Source organism: Dendrobates tinctorius, unplaced genomic scaffold, assembly GCF_039654945.1.
Source record: "Dendrobates tinctorius isolate UK_male_01 unplaced genomic scaffold, ASM3965494v1 ptg000004l, whole genome shotgun sequence".
In the NCBI taxonomy this organism is placed as follows: Eukaryota; Metazoa; Chordata; class Amphibia; order Anura; family Dendrobatidae; genus Dendrobates; species Dendrobates tinctorius.
Window position 1 is genome coordinate 13,539,430 of NW_027361672.1, and position 23,071 is coordinate 13,562,500.

A 23,071-nucleotide genomic window follows, 5' to 3' on the forward strand; every position below is an offset into this window, starting at 1 on the left:
AAATAAATGGAATAACATGGTTGCACTTTGTTTATAGGACTGATGGCACTATCGAACAATGTACTTTGCGATCTCAGCTAGCCGCATAACAAATGGGGGGTGGCAGTGTGTGTGTGTGTGTGTAACCCCGATGCTCTGAATAGTTGTTAACACAGATTTTATCACATATAATGTAAATCTATAATAATAAATGCCCTAAGCAGCTTCCGGTTGTAACAACTTCCGTCCAGTTGTAACCGGTGACGTCACCACACACACGCACATGTTAACCCTCAACACACCACACCGCCTCAACACACACTCCTCTCACCTTTCACCTCCACTCACGTCCACTCACTCTTTCACTCCATATACGTTCCTTTCTCTCCGTTTCTCATACACCGTCATCGTCGCTGCCCCGACATCTTCCTCCGCCGCCGCGATCCTGGATCCAGACGTTCTCCAGGCCGCCGACATGTTCTTGCGGCGACGCCATCTTGGATTTCGTGAAATCCCGCGAGATTCAAGATGGCGTCGCCGCAAGAACATGTCGCTGGCGTGGACGACTCGGGATCCAAAAAGATGGCGTCGGCGAAGTCTCGCGAGATTACGCCGACGCCATTTTGGATCCCGATGTCGTCCACGCCGGCGACATGTTCTTGCGGCGACGCCATTTTGGATCGGCGAAATCCCGCGATAGTCAAGATGGCGTCGCCGCAAGAACATGTCGCCGGCGAGGACGACGTCGGGATCCAAAATGGCGTCGGCGAAAACGCGCGAGATTTCGCCGACGCCATTTTGGATCCCGACGTCGTCCACGCCGGCGACATGTTCTTGCGGCGACGCTATCTTGACTATCGCGGGATTTCACGATACTCAAGATGGCGTCGCCGCAAGAACTTGTCGCCGGCGTGGACAACGTCTGGATCCAGGATGGCGCCGGCGGAAGATGCCGGGGATCGTGGAGCAGCGGCGATGACGGCGTGAGTATGAGAGACGGAGTGAGAGAAAGGGTCGTATGTGGAGTGAAAGAGTGAGTGGAGATGGTGAAAGGTGAGAGGATGTGTGTTGAGGAGTGTGTGTGTTGAGGGTTAACATGGCAAGAGGTGTGATGCTATCGCATCCTCCCGATGCGATAGCATCGGGCCATAATCTAGTAGGTCATAAATGTCCTTATTGGGAAAACCTTTTTAAGACTAATGACAATTTTCAATTTACCACGTGTTCACGGGCCACATCACAGGTCTATCCAAAACTAAATATCCTCAAACAACTCAGGATCTAGAACAGAATTCGGTGTTCAGCTTGGTATGGATAAATGTGGTTCTGGTGGTTAGACACACACATATCCCTACAGTATGAATATTTATATGAACCTCCTACATACCCAGATCTTTAAAATCTTGTCTTGGGGAAAAACAATTATGCACTTTCATTTCTGAATGGAATTAACATGGATCTTAGAAGTTGGCTTTCAGTGAGACGGATCTTAAATTCTACAATAATTAACAAGTGCTTTATTACTGTACATCAGAAATATGGACAATATGACGACATTTATATAGAAATAACATGCCTAATTAAACTTGCTGCCACCATCATCTTCCTCCTCTAGTTCTGCATCATAGTCCTCTTGATTGTCAGAGTCTAACGCCAATAAATAGGCTTGTGGGTCCATGCGACTATGTTCTGCCCACCTTTGCTTTTTCATTTTTTTCTTTAGCCGTTTTTGCTTTATAATCTCTGCCAGCTGTTGCTGCTGTGAGAATTCAGTAGCGACCGTTTCTACTTGCTTCTCCTTCATTCTTTTCTTGTACTCTGCAATTTTCTTGTTAAATTCTACGTGGTCAATTCCATACACACTACGAGGTGGGGTCGCCAACGTATCAGCAATGGATGAAGAGTCCAATTTACTGAAAAAAATGAAATGTATATATATTTATCAAGTAACAAAATAAGTTCCTACTTTTTTCCTTTTGCATTGTCAGCCATTGTACCCGAGATCTATTCTGTATTGATTTAGGGATCAATTCTCATAATAAGTTGGGTCAACAGCAGGGAATGTATATTCCACATAGATGCACACTCTGTATGATGCTCTCGGTAAGAGACGGACTTAAATAATATATTAAAATAGGTGATATAGTATATATTTTTAACCCCTTAATGAAAGGGTGATTTTTAATTTGTGTACCTTTATTTTTTTCCTTTGCAGATACAGTCACCCCATCCAATATATGCATGAAAAAAGACCCTTTAATTTTGCTGAATTATAATGTATTTGTGCAATAAGTGTACATCTGGCTTAATGTATAATGCAAAGTACACTTACAATACAAGATTACAATAATAATTCAGTCTGTAGTTTACCATAGTAAAGTTGAAGGCTTTGTGACTTGCGATGACAACTTTATGGAAAACTAATATTTGTCTCAAAGGTGAACCGAAAAAAATATTTAAATGAAAAATAAGTTGATATGCAGGGACAGAGATATATAGATATAGCAAATCCTCTCAAAGCCAGAAACAGCCACTAAAAGCTGTGAATAACTGTCTACGTGAAAGACAGGAGCTTCTTAAAGATCATGTATAAGGCTAGTTTCACATTTGCGTCTTTGTGCGCAAGTAGAACCGCATGCAAAAATGCGCATGCGTTCTCTAGGTGTCACATTTCACAGGAGGAAAATCCTTAAAATCCTTGAAACAGACTCCACCAAATAATGTTTCTTTGTGTGGGGGGTGGTTTAAACCAGTGTCTAGACATGTTTACTCTTAAAACGCATGCGTACGCATGTCCATGCGCACGCCTGCGTTCCCATAGACTGTAACGCGTTGTTTTGACGTATTCTGTGAGCAAGCATTTTTTTGACGTCTTTGGGTGGACCCAAAAACGCAACATGTTGCGTCCGGCGCATCTAGACGCACATCTGGAAAAACGCATGCGCACAAAAACGCAGACGAACGCAAGACCATGCGTACGCCATGTTAAACATAGGTACACATGACGCATGCGCATGGATGCACTGCGCACAAAAACGCTAATGTGAAACCAGCCTTATACAACCAGGCCCCAAATTACTAACTAGATACGTTTTCTAAGTTTGTTTGTAACCTGAGTTTGTATGCAAGTTTGTACAAGGCCAGTCAAAGAAAAAAAAACGTCACTATATTGGTAGCCCTCCCCCCGAATCATATGTAGGGGAGGTCTCATGGGAACACGGACACTGCCTGTTATTTATTCATATTTTATTTTTCAGTCATGCTCAATTTTAAAATGGTGGTCAGTTGTTTTGCTTTAAGGTCAAATTTCCTGATGTGGCTAGATCCAAAATCTATATGGAATTACAGCTAGGGCGAGTTGCAGGTCCTTTTGATGACCCGCCATTTGTTAAGTTTCGCATTTTCCCCCCTTGGTATTGTTCCCAAGAAGGAATCTGGCTCCTTTAGACTTATTAACCATGTTTCTTACCTCATGGTTCGTCTTTGAATGATGAGGTGGATAAGTCTTTGGTTTCAGTTCACTATACTTCACTTGACACTGCTTTGGATATTCTGAGGGTTTATGGTAAGGATTCTCTTTTATCCAAATCAGATATTCAAATCTGCTTTCCACCTACTCCCAAGTGAACCCATCAAGTTTTAATTCATTAGGTTTTAATTTAGATAAATCCTTTTTTGACAAATGTTTACCGATGGGCTTTTCCCTTTCTTGTTTTTACTTCGAAGTGTTCTCTTCCTTTTTGCAGTGGGTCGTACAGTCTAAATTTTAAGAGGGGGGTATTTTTTATTATTTAAGTTGATTTCTATTTTGAGGTCCCTTCAATTCTAATTCTTACATTTATTTAGCGATGCACCTGCGATCCGACCAGCGATCCGACCCGGTCAGGATCGCTGGTGCATCGCTAAATGATCGCTAGTGAGCTGTCACACAGGCAAACCTCACAACGATGCAGCAGCGACGCAGCGCACGATACTCACCTTTCACACACAGCGATCCTGACGTCCTCCCACCCGCCGCTCGTCGTCACAACAGGAAGCTGACGACGAGACATGGAGCCGGACATTCTCGCACAATCAGCGATGGACAGCGGGGGAGCCGGTCGGAGGTAAGTATCACACATAGCGATATCGCTATAACGTCACAAAATCGGTGACGTTATAGCGATATCGCTATGTGTAAATCCCCCTTAAGGTTTGTCAAGGTCTCCTTGATACGTTCATCTCTGTTTGTTCTGAATGTGGGATTCCTATCGCTTTCGAAAAAACAGTTGCACCCACCAAATCTCTGGAATTCTTAGACATTATTATAGATTCATCTAATATGGAGTGTAGGTTACGCAAAGAAAAAAATTACAAAATTCCCTTTTGCTTATTCTTACTAAAGATAAAGTCACTTTGAAAGAACTTCAATCTCTGCTGGGATCAATGAATTTTGCATTACGAGTGCTTCCCATGTGGAGGGTTTTTTCTAGGCGTCTTTACGACGCTACAAAGGGCCTTAAGTCTCCTGGCTCTCATGTCAGGGTGAATGCTGAAATTAGAGAGGAAGTTAAAGTATGCCTTGAATTTCTCTCCAATTTCAATATCACGAAACAATCACTGACCTCAGGGAGACCAGTCAAAGAAAACACTGCGGCAGCTGGCAAAGGCGCTCAATCAGTGAAATCCTAGGTGCATTGCTCCCTGGGAAATACGAATATGCAAATTAAGTCCGTTGAGCCTCATTTAAGAGTCTCAAACACGGGACTAGCCAGATCTTCCTCCAGGGAAGGACCCTTTCGGAAACCACCATTACCACCATATTAAGTGGCCCTTTAAGTCAATATCCAGCTCTTTACGAGTTTACAGATATGACAAGGGAAATACCAAGGCCAGGTATCCATCCACAGACAGCTGTTTCGGGGTGTTGCCCCTCATCAGTGTGGAGTAGGATTCTGGCTAGGTGGGAGCAATGCCTAGTAGACCAACATCACGAAACAATCACTGACCTCAGGGAGACCAGTCAAAAACACTGCAGCAGCCGGCAAAGACGCTCAATCAGTGAAATCCTAGGTGCATTGCTCCCTGGGAAATACAAATATGCAAATAAAGTCCGTGGAGCCTCATTTAAGAGTCTCAAACACGGGACTAGCCAGATCTTCCTCCAGGGAAACTCGTAAAGAGCTGGATATTGACTTAAAGGGCCACTTAATATGGTGGTAATGGTGGTTTCTGAAAGGAGCCACTCCTTGGCTGGGTCCTTCCCTGGAGGAAGATCTGGCTAGTCCCGTGTTTGAGACTCTTAAATGAGGCGCCGCAGACTTTATTTGCATCTCCAATTTCAATGGTATATCTTACTGGCAGAGTTCTTTTGTGGATTCTAATTCCATTACTGTTTTCTACGGACAAATCAGCAGGTTTCGGTGTTTGGTGCTTTTCCCATTGGTCAAGCCATAGCTGGCCTGAATCCTGGGTCTCACATAAATTAACTGACAATGGGATGGTTTCGGACCTTTTTTCTTTATTCTTATGCATTTTTTTTATGGGGTCATTTTTTAAAGGATAAGAAACTTTTAATTCCTTTCAATCGCCCGAGTGTAGTTTTTTCTATTAATACTCTTTCTTCCAAGAATATTTTTGCTGCTAGGATCCTCAGATTTTTAGTCCTTCATTGTATAAAATATAACATTTGGTTGAAATCTAAGCTAGGCATTAATGATAATTAATTTGTAATTCCATTTGTCACTGGCAGTGTTCCGTCAATTGGCCCTGGACGCAGACAGGGAATTAACGCCTTGCACCCCGATTCTTTGGGATATAATTCATGGTTAACCTCTCTATTAAAAACTCATTAGCCAACAAAACACGGGTTGATTATCTAGACGCATGGAACCAATGGGTTATTTTTTGTGTTTCATACAAACTCTCTTTTACTGAATCCTATGCATTGTCAGCTGTGAAATTCGCCGAAAATTTATTTAAAAGAGGGCTGTCATATTCGTCTCTAAGTCAATTTCAGGGGTTTCTTTCTTTTTAAAAATTGGCCGGTGGTAATCCGCTCTCAAGTTTTATCCTAGTCAACCAATTTTTGAAAGGCTTTAAGAAAGGAACTTTTAAAAACGATGCGAGATGACCGATTTCCCTTCAGCTTCTTAAAGACTTATGTCGGACTCTGAAATCAATTTGCAATAATCACTTTGATTCTTGTCTTTTCAGTGCAGCTTTTTGTCTTGCATTTTTTGCTGCGTGTCGGTGAAATTGTATTGTCAAAATAGTCAGATCCATCAGATCGGATGTTTACTGATGTGCTAATTGAGGACTCCCACCTAATTTTGTTTATAAGAAAATCTAAAATGGACCAGTTGGGTAAAGGCGCTAGTATTCGTTTAAATTCCATTTCTGATGTTATCATCTGCCCTGTTGCCAACATAATGAATTGGTTGCGAGTAAGGCCCGTCCATCCCGGTCCATTTTTCATCCACTCTAATGGGGAACCTGCGACCATTTTCCAATTTAATTCAATACTTAAAAAATGTTTGGTAAAGTTAGGTAAAGGCCATTTAAAAATCACATCCCACTAATTTAGAATTGGTGCTGCAACAGAAGCAGCTAGGTCAGGGTTTAGGGATGATAGGATTATGCAATTGGGTAGATGGGACTCTAGACGGTTTAAGTTGTATGTTCGTCAAGGTCTTTATCTTTATTAAATTATTGCATTCTTTTGCAGATCCTTTATCTGTTTGAATTATTGGACACTCGTTCATTTTTTGGGCTTAGAAGAGAGCCTATCAAAGGTCTTATTCAGAAAATTTATCATTTAATTCTTCTCACCTCAGAATATTTTGGCACAGTGTCAGAGGCATGAAATGGAAAGACTTAAGGGGGTTTTACACTAAGCAATATCGCTAAAACGTCACTGGTTTTGTGACTTTATAGCGATATTGCTAGCGATATCGCTATGTGTGATACTTACCTCCGACCGGCTCCCCCGCTGTCCATCGCTGATCGCGCGAGAATGTCCGGCTCCATTTCTCGTCGGGCGCTTCCTGCTGAGACTTCCTGCTGTGACGACGAGCGACACTGGACGCGGGCGGGAGGACGCCAGGATCGCTGTGTGTGAAAGGTGAGTATTGTGCGCTGCGTCGCTGCTGCATCGCTGTGAGATCTTTCTGTGTGAAAGCTCACTAGCGATCATTTAGCGATGCACCAGCGATCCTGACCGGGTGGGATCGCTGGTCGGATCGCTGGTGCATCGCTAAATGTAAAAGGGCCTTTAGTTAATGAATTAGTTAAACTCTCCTTTAATCTTCCTTCACCTGATTTGATAATTCACTTGTGCGGCAATGATCTAGGTAAAAACAAAACCTTAGATATTTTGGCGGAGATGCGAAATGAAATCGCTTATTTAAAATTTAAATTCGCTGGCACCTCTTTTGTTTTTTCCAAGATTATTCCTAGACTTCTTTGGACAACCCCAAACTTAATTTTCCTAGATATCACTAGAAGAAGAGTAAATAAAAGAATGGAACGCTGTTTTTAGTTCACGGTTTCTCCTTCAGACATGTGGACTTAGAGGGCTTTACTCTGGCTTTATATAGGAAGGATTTAGTACACTTACCAGAAATTGGTTTGGACATCTTCAATCTGGATCTTCAATCCATGGTTGAACAATGGGTGCAGTGTTTTGGGGGGGCATAACTCACCGAGTCATGGCGGTTGGGAAAAATCGCCCAGCTATCTGGGTGGATTAGTTGGTTTATTTATATTTATTGGCATTTGTATTTTTAATCTATGCAAGTTATTCAAGAAGAACCTTTGATGTTACCCTGAATAAAATCACCACGGCCATTGTTTTCCACAATGATTTGTGTCTGAGTTTTATTTTCTTAACTAATGGGTTCTGTGTTCCCATGTACCTGATGTGACATTATGATGCACAGTGGCCTGGATGCAGCTACAAAGTGGGTACAGAGCAGCAGGGTAGCCACTGAGGTATTTGTTTTTTTAACAATATTCACCTCATCGCTTACTTCTTTGGCTTGCTGGATATCCACCGTCAGGTCTATTTCTTAACGCCAAAGCATGCTGCATTTCCCACCTCTTCACTATAGATCAGGAAATCCGGCAACGTATGGGCCCCTGAGGTCACTGCACACCATAAGGTTGCGTTGCATGTCTTGACGCTAGAATCTTCCAAAACTTAGTGACTTCTGAGGCCTCTACACGGCCGAAAAATCAGGCTTATAGTGAAGAGGCTGGAGATACAGTGTGATGTTGGAAAAAAGTGGATCCGATGTCAAGCAGTGGGGCGGCGGAGAGGTTTTTTTTTTTTTTGTTTGTTTTTTTAAACGTCTGATGTTTATAACTAGGGGGTCATACGCAAGTCGAGGACTGCCTGTAGCCAGTAAGTGCCAGAAAAATAAAAATGAAGCCACCCTCACCTTGGTGTCCAAATGAACAGTCTGCTCTGACATAGGTGCAGAAAGATCCACCACAAAGCATGTACTACTGCACTGACTTGTGATAAAGCACCAGTAGACTAATTAAATGTCAGTGGTTGGGTCCTATAACCAACTGCACAATCAGCAGTGCCACAGGGCAGCTGTATGTTTCAATTTACTATGGCCCAGGAAACACCACAGTATGCTGAAAATATTGTAACCTGAGGATACTAAAGCTTTAAGGGAACCTGTCAGCTGATACGTGCTGCCCAAACTGTGGGCAGCAAGTAGCAACCACATGGCTGTGTGATCACAGATATATATGTTTTACTGTGAAATGCTGCGGCGTCTCAGAGAAAACATACTTTTAACACCTCTAGGGACCGAGCCGCACTATTCACTAGTAGTACACGTGGTCCCCAGCGGCTTCTCCCTGCCTGCTGACAATGACTGGCAAGCCACTGCCTGTACGCGCACGCAGGCACAGGATTTCCAGATACTGTAAGCAGGCAGGGAGAAGCCTCCAGGGACTCCCCTTTATGACTAGTCAATAGCACCGCTCAGTCCTCAGTTATTAATAGTATGTTTTTCTTTGAAACGCCTCAGCTTTTCAGATTTAAAATATACATGGCTGTGATTGCATAGCCAGAGGAAAATACATGCTGTCCACGATTTGGGCAGAATGAGTCAGCCGACAGGGTCCCTATATAAAAGGGTTATTCCTAAAATGAAGTTATCCCTTTTACATAGGATTGCTGGGTGTCTTATTGGAACCCCTGGAAACACAACAGAGTTCTGCAATGCGGTCTTGAGTGTAGCAAAGGTGCTCGACCCAAGTTCCAATCATTGTGAGTACTCCGCTTTGTCCAGCAGTGTCACAATCAATAGAGCAGAGGTTGAGTATGGGTACCTCGGCTTTATTAAAGATGGAACTGCAGAGCCTAGTTTTTGGGTTCACTGGTTTTTCTTAGTGGTGGGACCCATAGAGATCAGCAAGTTATCTAAAAACTTGCTGTCAATCCCTTATTATTCCCCATATTTGGCCCCGTTAAAGTAAAAAGCTTATCCTCACCTCCCATGTCGTTCTAGCGGTGTCAACACTCGCTCACAAGAGGTTGTTACATCACGCGAGCCCTGCACCAGTTTCGCTGTCCGTGCTTTTGGACATATAAGTAATCAGCAGGAAGGGAGTTGCGGCCGTCTGCTCACATCCTATATATCACTTATACATCCGAAGACAAGGACAGGGAAATTGGACGCAGGGCTCGCAGAACTTAACAACCTCACGTGAGCTGAGAACAAGTGCTGGAATGGAGCATGCATGAGAGGCAAATAGATGATGTTATTTTTTTTTAACTTGGTTAAACATGGAGTCAGAAGGGGTTGTCCAAGTAGTGGTGAACCCCTTCAAGGGACCATTGCAATTCTTATTAAATAATTTATAAAATAAATCTAAAGACACACTTTACAGTATATCTGTCTAAATATCTCACTGTTATGACCGAATAAACATTAAAATAATAAAGCATTAAAAAGTAGTACCTGGGGATATCATCGCTTTTGCATGTGGAGGTATCATTTTCTCCAAAATCTAGAGTCGCCAATAAGTCTTCAATCTATATATGTGAGAGAAAAAAATAAAAATCAGTATTTCAAATCTACACTTATGAAATAATGCACATTATAAAATAATAAAAGTATTATTCAATGAAGATTTCATTGAAAAATAGAAATGTGAATACGGTTTTTGACATTTTTTGATGCATCTCCTCCTATTCTTCTAAATGAACGAAAAGCGCAGTGTTGCAGTTGCTTCAAATGTGCAAGGAAAAAATAAATAGCATTTGGGTGAGATTTCAAAAATATCATTCATTTTGCTGGTACAATATAACACCTTGGACATAAAGTGGAAAAAAGCCACATGAGTAACACACAGTTGTATCGTAGACTTGTAAAAATTTGAGAAAAAAAAAAAAAAAAGAGCCAGAATTGCGTTTTTTTTTTTTGGTCGCTACACCTCCACAGAAAAAAATAAAATAAAATAAAATAAAGTGATCATAGTTAGGGTTGATCGAATAGCTTCGGATAAGTGCTTATCCAAATAGATACAGTGCTTACCGAATAGCTGCATCGGGAACCCAGATACCTGGAGCGCTCCTGATAATCAGCTGTTTGGCTCCGCAGCTGCATGTGTTGCGGCTGTGTGACAGTCACAACACATGTATGGAGAGCTATAGCTATTCAATCAACCCTAATCATAACAATGTAAACCCCAAAGGACAGTCGTTTTTCCATGGTCAAAGCAAGTTTTCACACCACTTTGAAGGAAAGCGGGAGAAAAGTTAAAGGTCTCAGAAAATCTGATTTTTTTTTTCACAACTAAAATTAAGAAATAAAATATAAAAATACGATCTGTGCCGTAATGGTCCTAACCTGAAAAAAATATATGAAAAAAATTGTATATTTGCCTTTTTTTTTTTAAAGCAATTTCACTGCCCTTGGACTTTTTGTTTCCAGTCCAATGTGCGGTAAAATGAATGGTGTCATTCAAAGGTACAACTCATCCCACAAAAAAACTAGTCCTCACACCATGGAAGAATAGGAAAAGTTCTGGCTCTTGGAGGAATAGGAGAAAAAAAATGACAGTCCAAAAACAAAAACTTTCTGCGGCCAGAAGTGGTTAAAATTGTTAATCTCCTACAGTTAATACATACCTCTTGTCTTCTTTTTCCATAGTTTTTATTTAGTTTTGCAGCAATAAATCAGGTGCATTTATATACGTGAGTCAAGTGACATGACAATTGGACAGTTAAACAATTGCTTCAATCTTCGTTAGTTATGAAAGTTAAGTGAAGTGACATAGGTCAAATAGGCTCACGAACAATTTTCAGTATTTTTAATTAAGTTTTGTAATATTAAATCAAGTGTTTTTATATGTAAGTCAGGTACCATGACATTTAATCAGACAGACAATTGCTTCAAAGTATGTTAGGAGTGTAAATTGAGTGAATTGACATAAGTCAAATAAGAGAACAGTATAAACTAAACAATTGTACAATATAGTCGTACAAAACAATAACATTAACAGTTGGAATGCTGATATACAGGATAGGATAGGTACATTGTCCGAAGCGAAGTTGCAATAGGTCAAAAATGTGAGCTTTGAGGGTTGTATAAAAAAAAGATATCATATATGGGGTGATGAGTAGTGTAATGAGAAGTGTAATTTCAGAGGCTTAGGGGGACAGGTGGTCCCAGTGAGACCACTTTTTAGAGCATTTGGTTAGTTTGTTATTAACTAGTGCGAATTTTCCTTCATAGGATTTATGGAGAAGGATTCTATCTTTTATATCTTAAAAAGCAGGAGGATTTTTATTTTTCCAATTGAATGCGATCGAGTTTTTGACCTCAAGTAGGGTATGAATGATGAGGGATTTTTTTTTATCAGGACTGACAGAGAGGTCAAGTGACAGTAGTGCAAGTTGAGGGGAAAGAGTAATAGGTTTACCCAATATTTTATTGATGGTATCAAAAATTTGTGACCACAGTGAGGACAGGGTAGGGCAGTTCCAGAACATATGAAGGAGGGTTCCATGGGAGCCACAACCTCTCCAGCATAGGGGGGGGGGATTCCTGATCAAAATGTGCTATTCGTGCTGGGGTGAAGTACCATCTGGATATAACTTTGTAGTGTGATTCTTGAAGGGCCATAGACAATGTGGAGGAATATGTATCGTTTAGTGCATCTTCCCATTCCTCACATGTTATGTTGATTTTTAGGTCGTTTTCCCATTTTTTAATGGTTGCATTCTTTGAGAGGTCAGTATCATTGTTGAGCCAGTCGTAGACATAGCCATAACTCCAGAAAATCCTGTGTTCAGCATTACATAAAAGGTTTAAAGTTGCTTCGGAGAACTTAGGTTTTTTCTGAAGAAAAGATTGGACCTGTTTTAGAATTATGAACTGAAAAAACAATGATGAGTGAAGTTTATATTTTATTTTTAATTCGCCGAATTTTTGAAATGATGGTCCGTCAAAAATGTCCCCCAGTTTTTTGACACCATATTCATCCCAAGAATTATGTAATTCCTGGTCGACTATGGATAACAGGATGTTCAAGGGTAGTTTTTTCAGGATTGTTAGGTTGTGAGATCCTTTTTTCCTGCTTGCTAGTTTTTTCCAAGCGTATGTAGTGGCAATAAAGATGGGGTGAGCTGTGGAGTCTGGGAAACGTTTTGTTAGGGTGTTGATGATTAGGTTTCGGGGGTTTGTATCATTGTTTATGAAAGTCTCTATGTCTAGCCATCCTGGGGGATTACTGGTTAAAAGCCAGTGTTTACTATTTTTGATTAAGGTGGTTAGATAGTGAGCCGTGATATTAGGGATCCCTAGGCCTCCATGGGATTTTTTTTTTTTTTTTAAAGGTGATAGATTGAAGGGTTCTGGGTTTTTTGTTGTTCCAAATGATGTTCTTTATAGTTGTTTGGATGGATGTTAACGGAGATGTCGAGAAGGGCAGGGGCAGGGAGTCCAGAACATAAAGAATTTTTGGGAGGGTGAAAATTCTCACAGTGAGAATTTGGCCCCACCAAGATAAGTCATTTTCGCCATAAATGATTGAGTCTTTATTGATGGTATTCTATAGATTGTTGAAGTTGGCTGACACGAGTTTTTTTTTTTAGTTTTTTTGTAATGGTGATTCCAAGGTAGATAAATTCTTTATTGACCCAGCTAATGGGTGAAAAAAATTTAATCTGGGAGATCTGGTCTTTGGACAGGTTAAAGGGTAGGAAGTTTTATTTTGTTTCGTTAATTTTGAAGTTTGAAAGTTTTGAGAAGGTCTCCAGAACAATATGGAGCTCCTTGACTGAGGTGACTGGGTCAGACATTATGATTAATACCAGGGCTGTGGAGTCGGTAAGCCAAACCTGCAACTCCGACTCCGACTCCTCAATTTCTCTTACACCGACTCCAACTCCGACTCCACGACTCCGACTCAGACTCCCACACATATTGCTTATATTTAAGTGAAAAATTTATTGTAGTACAATGTGAACCTCAGACATTTAATCATTTTTATGAACCCATAATCAAGATATTTAGATAGAACAGAATATATATTGGTGTACCACCCGGTTTTCATTCTTTTTGGTACAGATACGATATGGATAGACAGATATGGATAAATGGATAGATAGAGCAGATTTCTAATCTGCTTTTGCTATTGAAAACATTATCTATGAGCTCAAAAACCTTTCAGGTGATGCGGTTTTTTAAAAAGATGATCAGCTTTTGCAGCTGAAAAACGTATCCTCAAAAAACACAGGAAAAACGCTGTGTGTGAATGTAGCCTTAGATCAGGAATAGAACAGCCATTTATAGGACATTTCATAACTTTCCCAAATTCCTATGAAAAAATATTCAGCACATCCTGCATTGAATTACTGTACCCAATTTATTATATATTTTAGGAGTCGGTCCATTTTATACCGACTCCAACTCCGACTCCACCAAAATGAGCACCGACTCCGACTCCACAGCCCTGATTAATACGTCGTCGGCAAACAGACTTAGCTTGTGATGGCGTGATGATGTGGTAAGGCCTTTGATTAGATTGTCCTGTCTTATTTTTTGGGCAAGTGGCTCCATAGCCAGAATAAAAAGGAGAGGTGACAGGGGACATTCTTGTCTGGTGCCATTTTTTTATGGAGAAGGGGGTTGAGGAGTGATTGCTAGCATAGACTTTAGCGCTAGGGTTAGCGTAGAGAGCAAATATTGTTGTAATAAGATTGTTATTAAATCCAAATTTGGTCAGGGTTTGTCTGAGGAAGCCCCAATCGAGACGGTCGAACGCTTTTTCTGCGTCTAATGAGGCCATTATAGTGGGTTGTTTAGTGAGATTAATTGCCTTAATGACGTTGATGACTCTTCTCGTACCGTCCGATGCGCGACATCCCCCGACAAACCCAATTTGATCATTGTTTATGAGGCCTGGTAGAACTGTGCTGAGTCTGTTCGCTAATATTTTGGCATATATTTTTATATCTGTATTTATGAGTGATATGGGTCTATAGTTGGGTATGGATTCAGGATTGCCTTTAGGTTTTGGAATTAGGATGATAGTGGCATCTAACATCTCTTTAGGAAATGAGCCAGTAGAAGATGCATAGTTAAATATTTGGGAGAGGTGGGGAGTGAAGTTTATTGAAAATTTTATAGTATTCGCTGCCAAATCCGTCGGGGCCTGGGGATTTTGATGATTTTAGGAGTTAGACTGAATGGTGTCGACAGGGTTTCTAAATCTAGAGAGGATAATTTGGGCAGATTTAATTGGGCTAGGTAGGATGTTACAGCATCAGGTTTTGATTGCGGGGGGGGGGGTTGATGTTGTATAGTTTGTCAAAGTACCTGGCGAATTCGTTTACTACATCTTGTGGGTGTGATAAAATTGTACCCGTTAGGGACTTAATTTTGTTGATTCTGTTTTGGGTCCTTTTTTTTTTTTTTTTTTTAATTCTGTTGACCATAAATTTTAAGGGTTTGTTGAGAGATGTATACATTTTGTATTTAGTAGCTTTTATCATTTCGTCGTATGAGGCAAAGGTTCATTTGCATGTTGATTTTGTCTTTCAGGCTTTTTTTGGATATTTTCCATTTTTCTTTTCTTGTGATGAAATTTGGATTAGTAGCCCTCTAATAACCGCCTTGTGAGCGCACCATTTGGTCATGGGACCGATGTCCTCCGTGTTATTTTCTTTAAAGTATTGTTTGACGGCTGTATCGATGTGGTTTTTATGTGTCGGGTTATTTATTATGTTAGAATTGCATTTCCACAGGACTCTGTTTTTGATTGGGGGCCTAGAGTGAGCACTGCTACCATCAGTGAATGGTCTGAGATTGACTTGTCCTTGATAACAATTGTTTCAAATCTGGGGAGAGAGAAGACATCAGTGACTATGAGGTCGATCCTTGATGCCGATTGGTGGGTTTCTGAAAAATGAGTATATTCTATCGAGGATGCATTAATGCATCTGAAAGTGTCAAAGAATTCATTTCTGAATAGCCAGTTATCTAGATTACCTGTTTGGGGCCTATTTTTTGATGAGGAGTCTAGTTGGTGGTCAGGGACGGTATTGAAGTCTCCCAGCATCAGCAGCTCGCCCCTTTTCATTTTGTTGGTTTTGGATAGTAGTTTATTTAGGAAGTTTATTTGGTTTACGTTAGGGGCGTATAGATTTACTATAGTGCAGATTTGATTGTTGATATTACAGATTAAGATGTGGTATCTGCCATTTGAGTCAGAGATTTCTTCAATAAATTCGAAGGGAATGGTATTTTTGATTAGTGTTATGACACCTGCTTATTTTGTTTGATTGTTAGATTCGTATATATGAGGGAATCTTTGATGGGAAAATTTGGGGTGGTTGTCCTGCTTGAATTTTGTTTCCTGGATGCAGATTATGTCTGCTTGGGACTTGTCTAATTCTTTCAAGATGGAGAATCTTTCTGGGGCTGTTGAGTCCCCTGACATTATATGTCATAAATTTCACACTCATGTCTGATTTTACGATGGAGGGGAGAAGGGGGTGTCTCACTTAGGGACAAGATCAATGTACCTTTAGTGGGGGTTTGAGAATGTAAGAACCGAAAGTTCTTTTGGCTGCGCCAGTTAAGGTGTGCAGCAAATGAATAGGACGGGTAGAGACAGCAACTTTAAAAGAATACAGATGAGAGTTACTTTAAGCTGGTCTACTCTAATAGAAAAAATAGTTCCACTTCAAGTTGGAGCGGAAGGACTACTTCCTTGGGGGGTAAAGAAAAATTCAGGAACAGAGGTGGTTCCTCTAATGGGTATGAACAAGCCATTTTTCTCAGTCAGAAGCCAAAGGCCTGGATCCATGAAGGGGTCAGCGGTACCCTCTCTGGGGCAGAGTCTCCTTCAGAGAGGAGACAAGTTCTGATCCCTCTTCGGTGGAGAAGATTGGGATTGTTTTACCGTTGTGGGAGACCAGTAATTTTAGGGGGAAACCCCACCTATAAGGGATTTTATTTTCTCTCAGAAAGGTAGTAACATTGTTGAAGGCCTTTCTGGAGTCCATTGTTTCTATGGACAGGTCGGTGTAGACTTTAAGATTTTGATGGGGTTCTGGGAGTGTTTTTTTGTTTTTCAGGTACTGGAGGATTTTTTCTTTTGTTTCATAGAAGTGTAGGCGTAATATCATGTCCCTTGGGACCTCTGTGGAGATTTTTGGGGGCCTTGGGAGCCTGTGGATTCTGTCAATATTTAGATCCAGACTGGAGAGGGATGGTATTGCTTTTTTGAAAATGTTTGTTACATGGTCTCTGAGACCCTCTGGAGAAATGTTTTCTGGTATGCCTCGGATTTTGATATTGTTTCTGCGGTTTATACCTCTTGTCTTCTAGCACATTCTTGGTCCTTTAAAAACACAATCGTTGGAACATTTCCAAGAACTTGATGAGTTATAAGAAGATGCCTGAAAAACAAATTAAAAGTTTTACTTCAGAAGCAGAAGAGCTTCATTATTAAACTACAACTAAACAGTCCACAGTGGAAATTCATGAAACAAAATATTTACAAGGGAATTATGCTCTTCAGAAATTAAAGCAGCTCTGTGATTTGAACCCACAAGGGCTTCACAGAAGTTTATAAAGTACAGCGGTACAATTAAAAAAAATCATATTTTTTCCACAAAAATTGATCTTTTCACCCCCCAATTTTTATTTTCCCAAGGGTAACAGGACCCTAAAAGTTATTGTGCAATTTGTCCTGAGTACGCTGATACCCCACATGTGGGGGTAAACCACTATTTGGGCGCATGGCACAGCTCGGAAGGGAAGCAGCGCCATTTGACGTTTTTGGCTGGAATTGAGATCGGACACCATGTCGCGATTGGAAAACCCCTGATGTACCAAAACAGTGGAAACCCCCCCAAATGACACCATTTTGGAAACTAGACCCCCCAAGGAACTTATCTAGATGTGTGGTGAGCACTTTGAACCCCCCAGTGCTTCACAGAAGTTTATAACACCCGGGCTTAAAAATTAAAAATTCGTATTTTTTCCACAAACATGATCTTTTAGTCACCAATTTTTTTTTATTTTCCCAAGGGTACCAGGAGAAATTGGACCCCAAAAGTTGTTGTCCAATTTGTCCTGAGTACGCTGATACCCCATAAGTGGGAGAAAACTACTGTATGGGCACATGTCGGGGCTCGAAAGGGAAGTAGTGATGTTTTGGAATGCAGACTTTGATGGAATGGTCTGCGGGTGTCATGTTGCCTTTGGAGAGCCCCTAATGTACCTAAACAGTGGAAACCCCCCAGAAATGACCCATTTTGGAAACTAGACCCCCTAAGGAACTTGTCTAGATGTGTGGTGAGCACTTTGAACCCCCAAGGGCTTCACAGAAGTTTATAATGCCCAGGCATGAAAATAAAAAAAAAAAATCATTTTTTCCACAAACATGATCAATTAGTCCCCAATTTTTTTTATTTTCCCAAGGGTAACAGGAGAAATTGAACTCCAAAAGTTGTTGTCCAATTTGTCCTGAGTACGCTGACACCCCATATGTGGGAGAAAACTACTGTATGGACACACGTCGGGGCTCGGAAGGGAAATAGTGACGTTTTGGAATGCAGACTTTGATGGAATGGTCTGCGGGTGTCATGTGCATTTGGAGAGCCCCTGATGTACCTAAACTATTGAAACTCCCCACAAGTGTCCCTATTTTGGACACTAGACCCCCCACGGAACTTATCTAGATGTGTGGTGAGCACTTTGAACCCCCAAGGGCTTCACAGAAGTTTATAACGCCCGGGCGTGAAAATAAAAAAATAATTTTTTTCCACAAAAATGATATTTTTGCCCCCAATTTTTTATTTTCCTAGGGGTAACAGGAGAAATTGGACCCCAAAAGTTGTTTTGCAATTTGTTCTTAGTAGGCTGATACCCTACATGAGGGGGTAAAACACTGTTTGGGGGCATGGCAGAGCTTGGAAGGGAAGGAGCACAATTTGACTTTTTCAATTGGCTGGAATTGAGATCAGACGCCATGTTGCATTTGGAGAGCACCTGATGTGCCCAAACAGTGGAAACCCCCAATTCTAACTCCAACCCTAACCCCAACACACCCCTAGCCCTAACCCTAATGGGAAAATGGAAATAAATACATTTTCTTTTAATTTTATTATTTTTCCCCAACTAAGGGGGTGATAACGGGGGGGGGGGTTGATTTACTATTTATAGCGGGTTTTTATGTTTGGCAGCTGTCATACGCTAAAAGACGCTTTTTATTGTAAAAATAGTTTTTGCATCACCACATATTGAGAGCTATAATTTTTCCGTATTTTGACCCACCGAGTCATGTGAGGTCTTATTTTTTGCGGGACGAGTTGACGTTTTTATTGGTACCATTTTCGGGCACGTGACATTTTTTAATCGCTTTTTATTCCGATTTTTGGGACACAGAATGAACAAAAACCAGCGTTTCATGAATTTCTTTTGGGGGGGTGCGTTTACACCGTTCCGCGTGTGGTAAAATTGATAAAGCGGTTTTATTCTTCGGATCAGTACGGTTACAGCGATACCTCATTTAGGTCGTTTTTTTATGTTTTGTCGGTTTTATGCAATGAAAACTATTTTATATAAAAAAATAATTATTTTTGCATCGCTTTATTCTGCGAGCTATAACTTTATTTTTTCTCTGATGATGCTGTGTGGCGGCTTGTTTTTTGCAGGACAAGATGACGTTTTCAGCGGTACCATGTATATTTATATGCGACTTTTTGTTTGGCGGTATGATAAATCATTTTTTGCTTCGTTTTTAATTTTTATTTTTTAAGGGGTTCGCTAAAGGGGTTAACTAATGGAAAACTTTTATAGGGCAGGTCGTTACGGACGCAGCGATACCTAATATGTGTACATTTATTGTTTTGGGTTTTTTTATTTCCAAAAAATGGATTTATTGGGGGAATATTTTTTTTTTCTAATTTATTTGGCGATTTTTTTTTTTAAATTTTTTTTAACACTTTTTTTCTTTTTTTAAAACTTTATTACATAGTCCCAGGTGGGACATCACTGTCACATCACAGATCACTGTGACAGATCAGCGATCTGTCACAGGCACTGCTGCAGACTTACTCATGCCTGCGCTTTGCAGGCACTGAGGAAGCCAGCTCCCTGCAGGCCCCCGAAGGCCCCCGTCGCCATCTTGGATTCGGGGGCCTGCTGGGAAGGAGCCCCACGCAGCAGCGCTGCACATTGCGCTGCTGTGGGGGGCTCAGGGAAGCACGGAGGGAGCCCCCTCCCTGCCGATGCATCCCTTTAACCCCCAGTACACCGCGATCATGTTTGATCGCGGTGTGCAAGGGGTTAACGTGTCGGGGGCGGTCCGTGACCGCCCCTGACACATTGTGCCGGGTGTCAGCTGTGATAATCAGCTGACACCGGGCTGCGATCAGCGGCGCTCACCACGTGGGCGCCGCTGATCGCGCTAGACGTACTATCCCGTCCATGGGCATAGGGGCCCGGGTCCCATGGACGGGATAGTACGTCTGATGTCAGAAAGGGGTTAAAGGATTCTCCAGGTACAGTGGGAAAATAAGTATTTGATACTCTGCTGATTTTGCAAGTTTTCCCACCTACAAAGAATGGAGAGGTCTGTAATTTTTATTGTAGGTACACTTCAACTGTGAGAGACAGAATCTAAAAATAAAAACCAGAAAGTAACATTGCATATTGATATTTAAATAGTTATCATTGCATGAAGTATGTATTTCATCACCTACCAACCAGCAAGAATTTTGGCTCTCACAGACATCTTAGTTTTTCTTTAAAAAGACCTCCTACTCTGCACTCATTAACTGCACCTGTTTGAACTCATTACCTGTATAAAAAACACCAGTCCACACACTCAATCACACTCCAACCTCTCCATCATGGCCAAGAACAAAGAGCTGTCTAAGGACCCAGGGACAATTTTGTATACTTGCACAAGGCTGGGATGGGCTACAGGCAAGGTAATCAGCTTGGTGAGAAGGCAACAACTGTTGGCACAATTATTAGAAAATGGAAGAAACACAAGGTGACTGTCAATCTTCCTCGGTCTGGGGCTCAATGCAAGACCTCACCTCGTGGGGTAAGGATTATTCTAAGAAAGGTCAGGAATCATCCCAGAACTACACAGGAGGATCTGGTCAATTACCTGAATAGAGATGGGACCATGGTCTTAAACATTACCTTTAGTAACACTATGCCGTCATAGATTAAAATATTGCAGGGCACTCAAGGTCCCCCTGCTCACACTAGCACATGTCCAGGAACGTTTGAAGTTCACCAAGGACCATCTGGGTGATCTAGAGGAGGCATGGGAGAAGGTCATGTGGTCAGATGAGACCAAAATAAATCTTTTTGTTATCAACTCCACTCACCATGTTTGGAGGAAGAAGAAAAAGGGGTACAACCCCAAGAACACTGTCCCAACCATGAAGCATGGTGGGGACACATCATACTTTGGGGTTGCATTTCTGCAAAGGGGAGAGGACAACTGCAATGTATTGAAGGGAGGATGGATGGGGTCATGCATCGTGAGATTTTGGCCAACAACTTCCTTCCCTCAGTAAGAGCATTGAAGAATGTCATGGCTGGGTCTTCCAGCATGACAATGACCCAAAACACACAGCCAGGGCAACTAAGGAGTGGCTCCTTAAGAAGCATTTCAAGGTCCTTTAGTGGCCTAGCCAGTGTTCAGACCTGAACCCAATATAAAATCTTTGGAGAGCTGAAACTCAATGTTGCCCATCGACAGGCCCGTAACCTGAAAGATCTAGAGAAGATCTGTATGGAGGAGTGGGACAAAATCACTGCTGCAGTGTGTGCAAACTTGGTCAGGAACTTCAGGAAATGTCTGACTTCTGTAATTGCAAACAAAGGTTTCTCCACCAAATGTTAAGTTCTGTTTTTCTATTGTATCAAATACTTATTTCATGCAATAAAAATGCAAATTAAGTAAAATTCATACAATGTGATTTTCTGGATTTTTTTTTTTTTTTTTTTTTTTTAAGATTCTGTCTCTCACAGTTGAAGTGTACCTACAATAAAAATTACAGACCTCTCCATTCTTTGTAGGTGGGAAAACTTCTCCTCTGTACATGCAGCCCAATTCTAGCTATGATCCCAGGCCAAATTTTCAGTATATTTTCTCTGAAATGCAGGAGCGTTTCAGAAAAAAATATATACTAGGCCAAGACTGTGGAGCCAGGCTCTAAATAAAGCTGCCCATGGTTTGAGCAGTATGAAAGAGCATAACATGTTCCCTTTAAAAGGATTTTCCTGGACAAGTTTAACCCCTTCACCCCCAAGGGTGGTTTGCACGTTCATGACCGGGCCAATTTTTACAATTCTGACCACTGTACCTTTATGAGGTCATAACTCTCGAACGCTTCCATGGATCCCGGTGATTCTGACATTGTTTTCTCGTGACATATTGTACTTCATGTTAGTGGTAAAATTTCATTCAAATAACTTGCGTTTATTTGTGAGAAAAACGGAAATTTGGCGAAAATTTTGAAAATTTCGCAATTTTCCAACTTTGAATTTTTATGCCCTTAAATCACAGAGATAAGGCACACAAAAAACTTGATAACTAACATTTCCCACATGTTTACTTTACATCAGCACAATTTTGGAACCAAAATTTTTTTTTGTTAGGAAGTTATAAGGGTTAAAAGTTGACCAGCGATTTCTCATTTTTACAACACCATTTTATTTTTAGGACCACATCACATTTGAAGCCACTTTGAGGGGTCTATATGATAGAAAATACACAAAAGTGACACCATTCTAAAAACTGCACCCCTTAAGGTGCTCAAAACCACATTCAAGAAGTTTATTAACCCTTTAGGTGCGTCACAGGAATTTTTTTGAATATTTAAAAAAAAATGAACATCTAACTTTTTTTCATAAAAAAAATACTTCAGGTTCAATTTTTTTTATTTTACCAAGGGTAACAGGAGAAATTGAACTGCAAAAGTTATTGTGCAATTTGTCCTGAGTACGCAGATACCTGATATGTGGGGGGGAACGACTGTTTCGGCGCATGGCAGAGCTCAGAATGGAAGGAGCGCCGTTTGACTTTTTCAATGCAAAATTGGCTGGAATTCAGATTGGACGCCATGTCACGTTTGGAGAGTCCCTGATGTACCTAAACAGTGGAAACCCCCTACAAGTGACCCCATTTTGGAAACTAGACCCCCCAAGGAACTTATCTAGATATGTGGTGAGAACTTTGAACCCACAAGGGCTTTACAGAAGTTTATAACGTACAGCGGTACAATTAAAAAATCATATTTTTTCCACAAAAATGATCTTTTCACCCCAATTTTTATTTTCCCAAGGGTAACAGGACCCTAAAAGTTATTGTGCAATTTGTCCTGAGTACGCTGATACCCCACATGTGGGGGTAAACCACTATTTGGGCGCATGGCAGAGCTCGGAAGGGAAGCAGCGCCATTTGACGTTGTTGGCTGGAATTGAGATCGGACACCATGTCGCGTTTGGAAAACCCCTGATGTACCAAAACAGTGGAAACCCCCCACAAATGACACCATTTTGGAAACTAGACCCCCTAAGGAACTTATCTAGATGTGTGGTGA

General features: G+C 41.1%; 1 protein-coding gene across 1 annotated transcript in view; it reads right to left on the reverse strand.

Moving 5' to 3' along the window:
* Positions 1-1,473: 1,473 nt before the first annotated feature.
* Positions 1,474-23,071, reverse strand: part of RBFA (ribosome binding factor A) — a 55,593-nt gene continuing 33,995 nt past the window's right edge. Inside the window, exons 5-7 of the mRNA XM_073566169.1 lie at positions 16,810-16,894; positions 9,942-10,015; positions 1,474-1,892 (exon numbers count right to left, since the gene is read on the reverse strand). Coding sequence (XP_073422270.1) covers positions 1,556-1,892; positions 9,942-10,015; positions 16,810-16,894 — 496 coding nt within the window. The 3' untranslated portion in view covers positions 1,474-1,555. The remainder of the gene's footprint in view (positions 1,893-9,941; positions 10,016-16,809; positions 16,895-23,071) is intronic.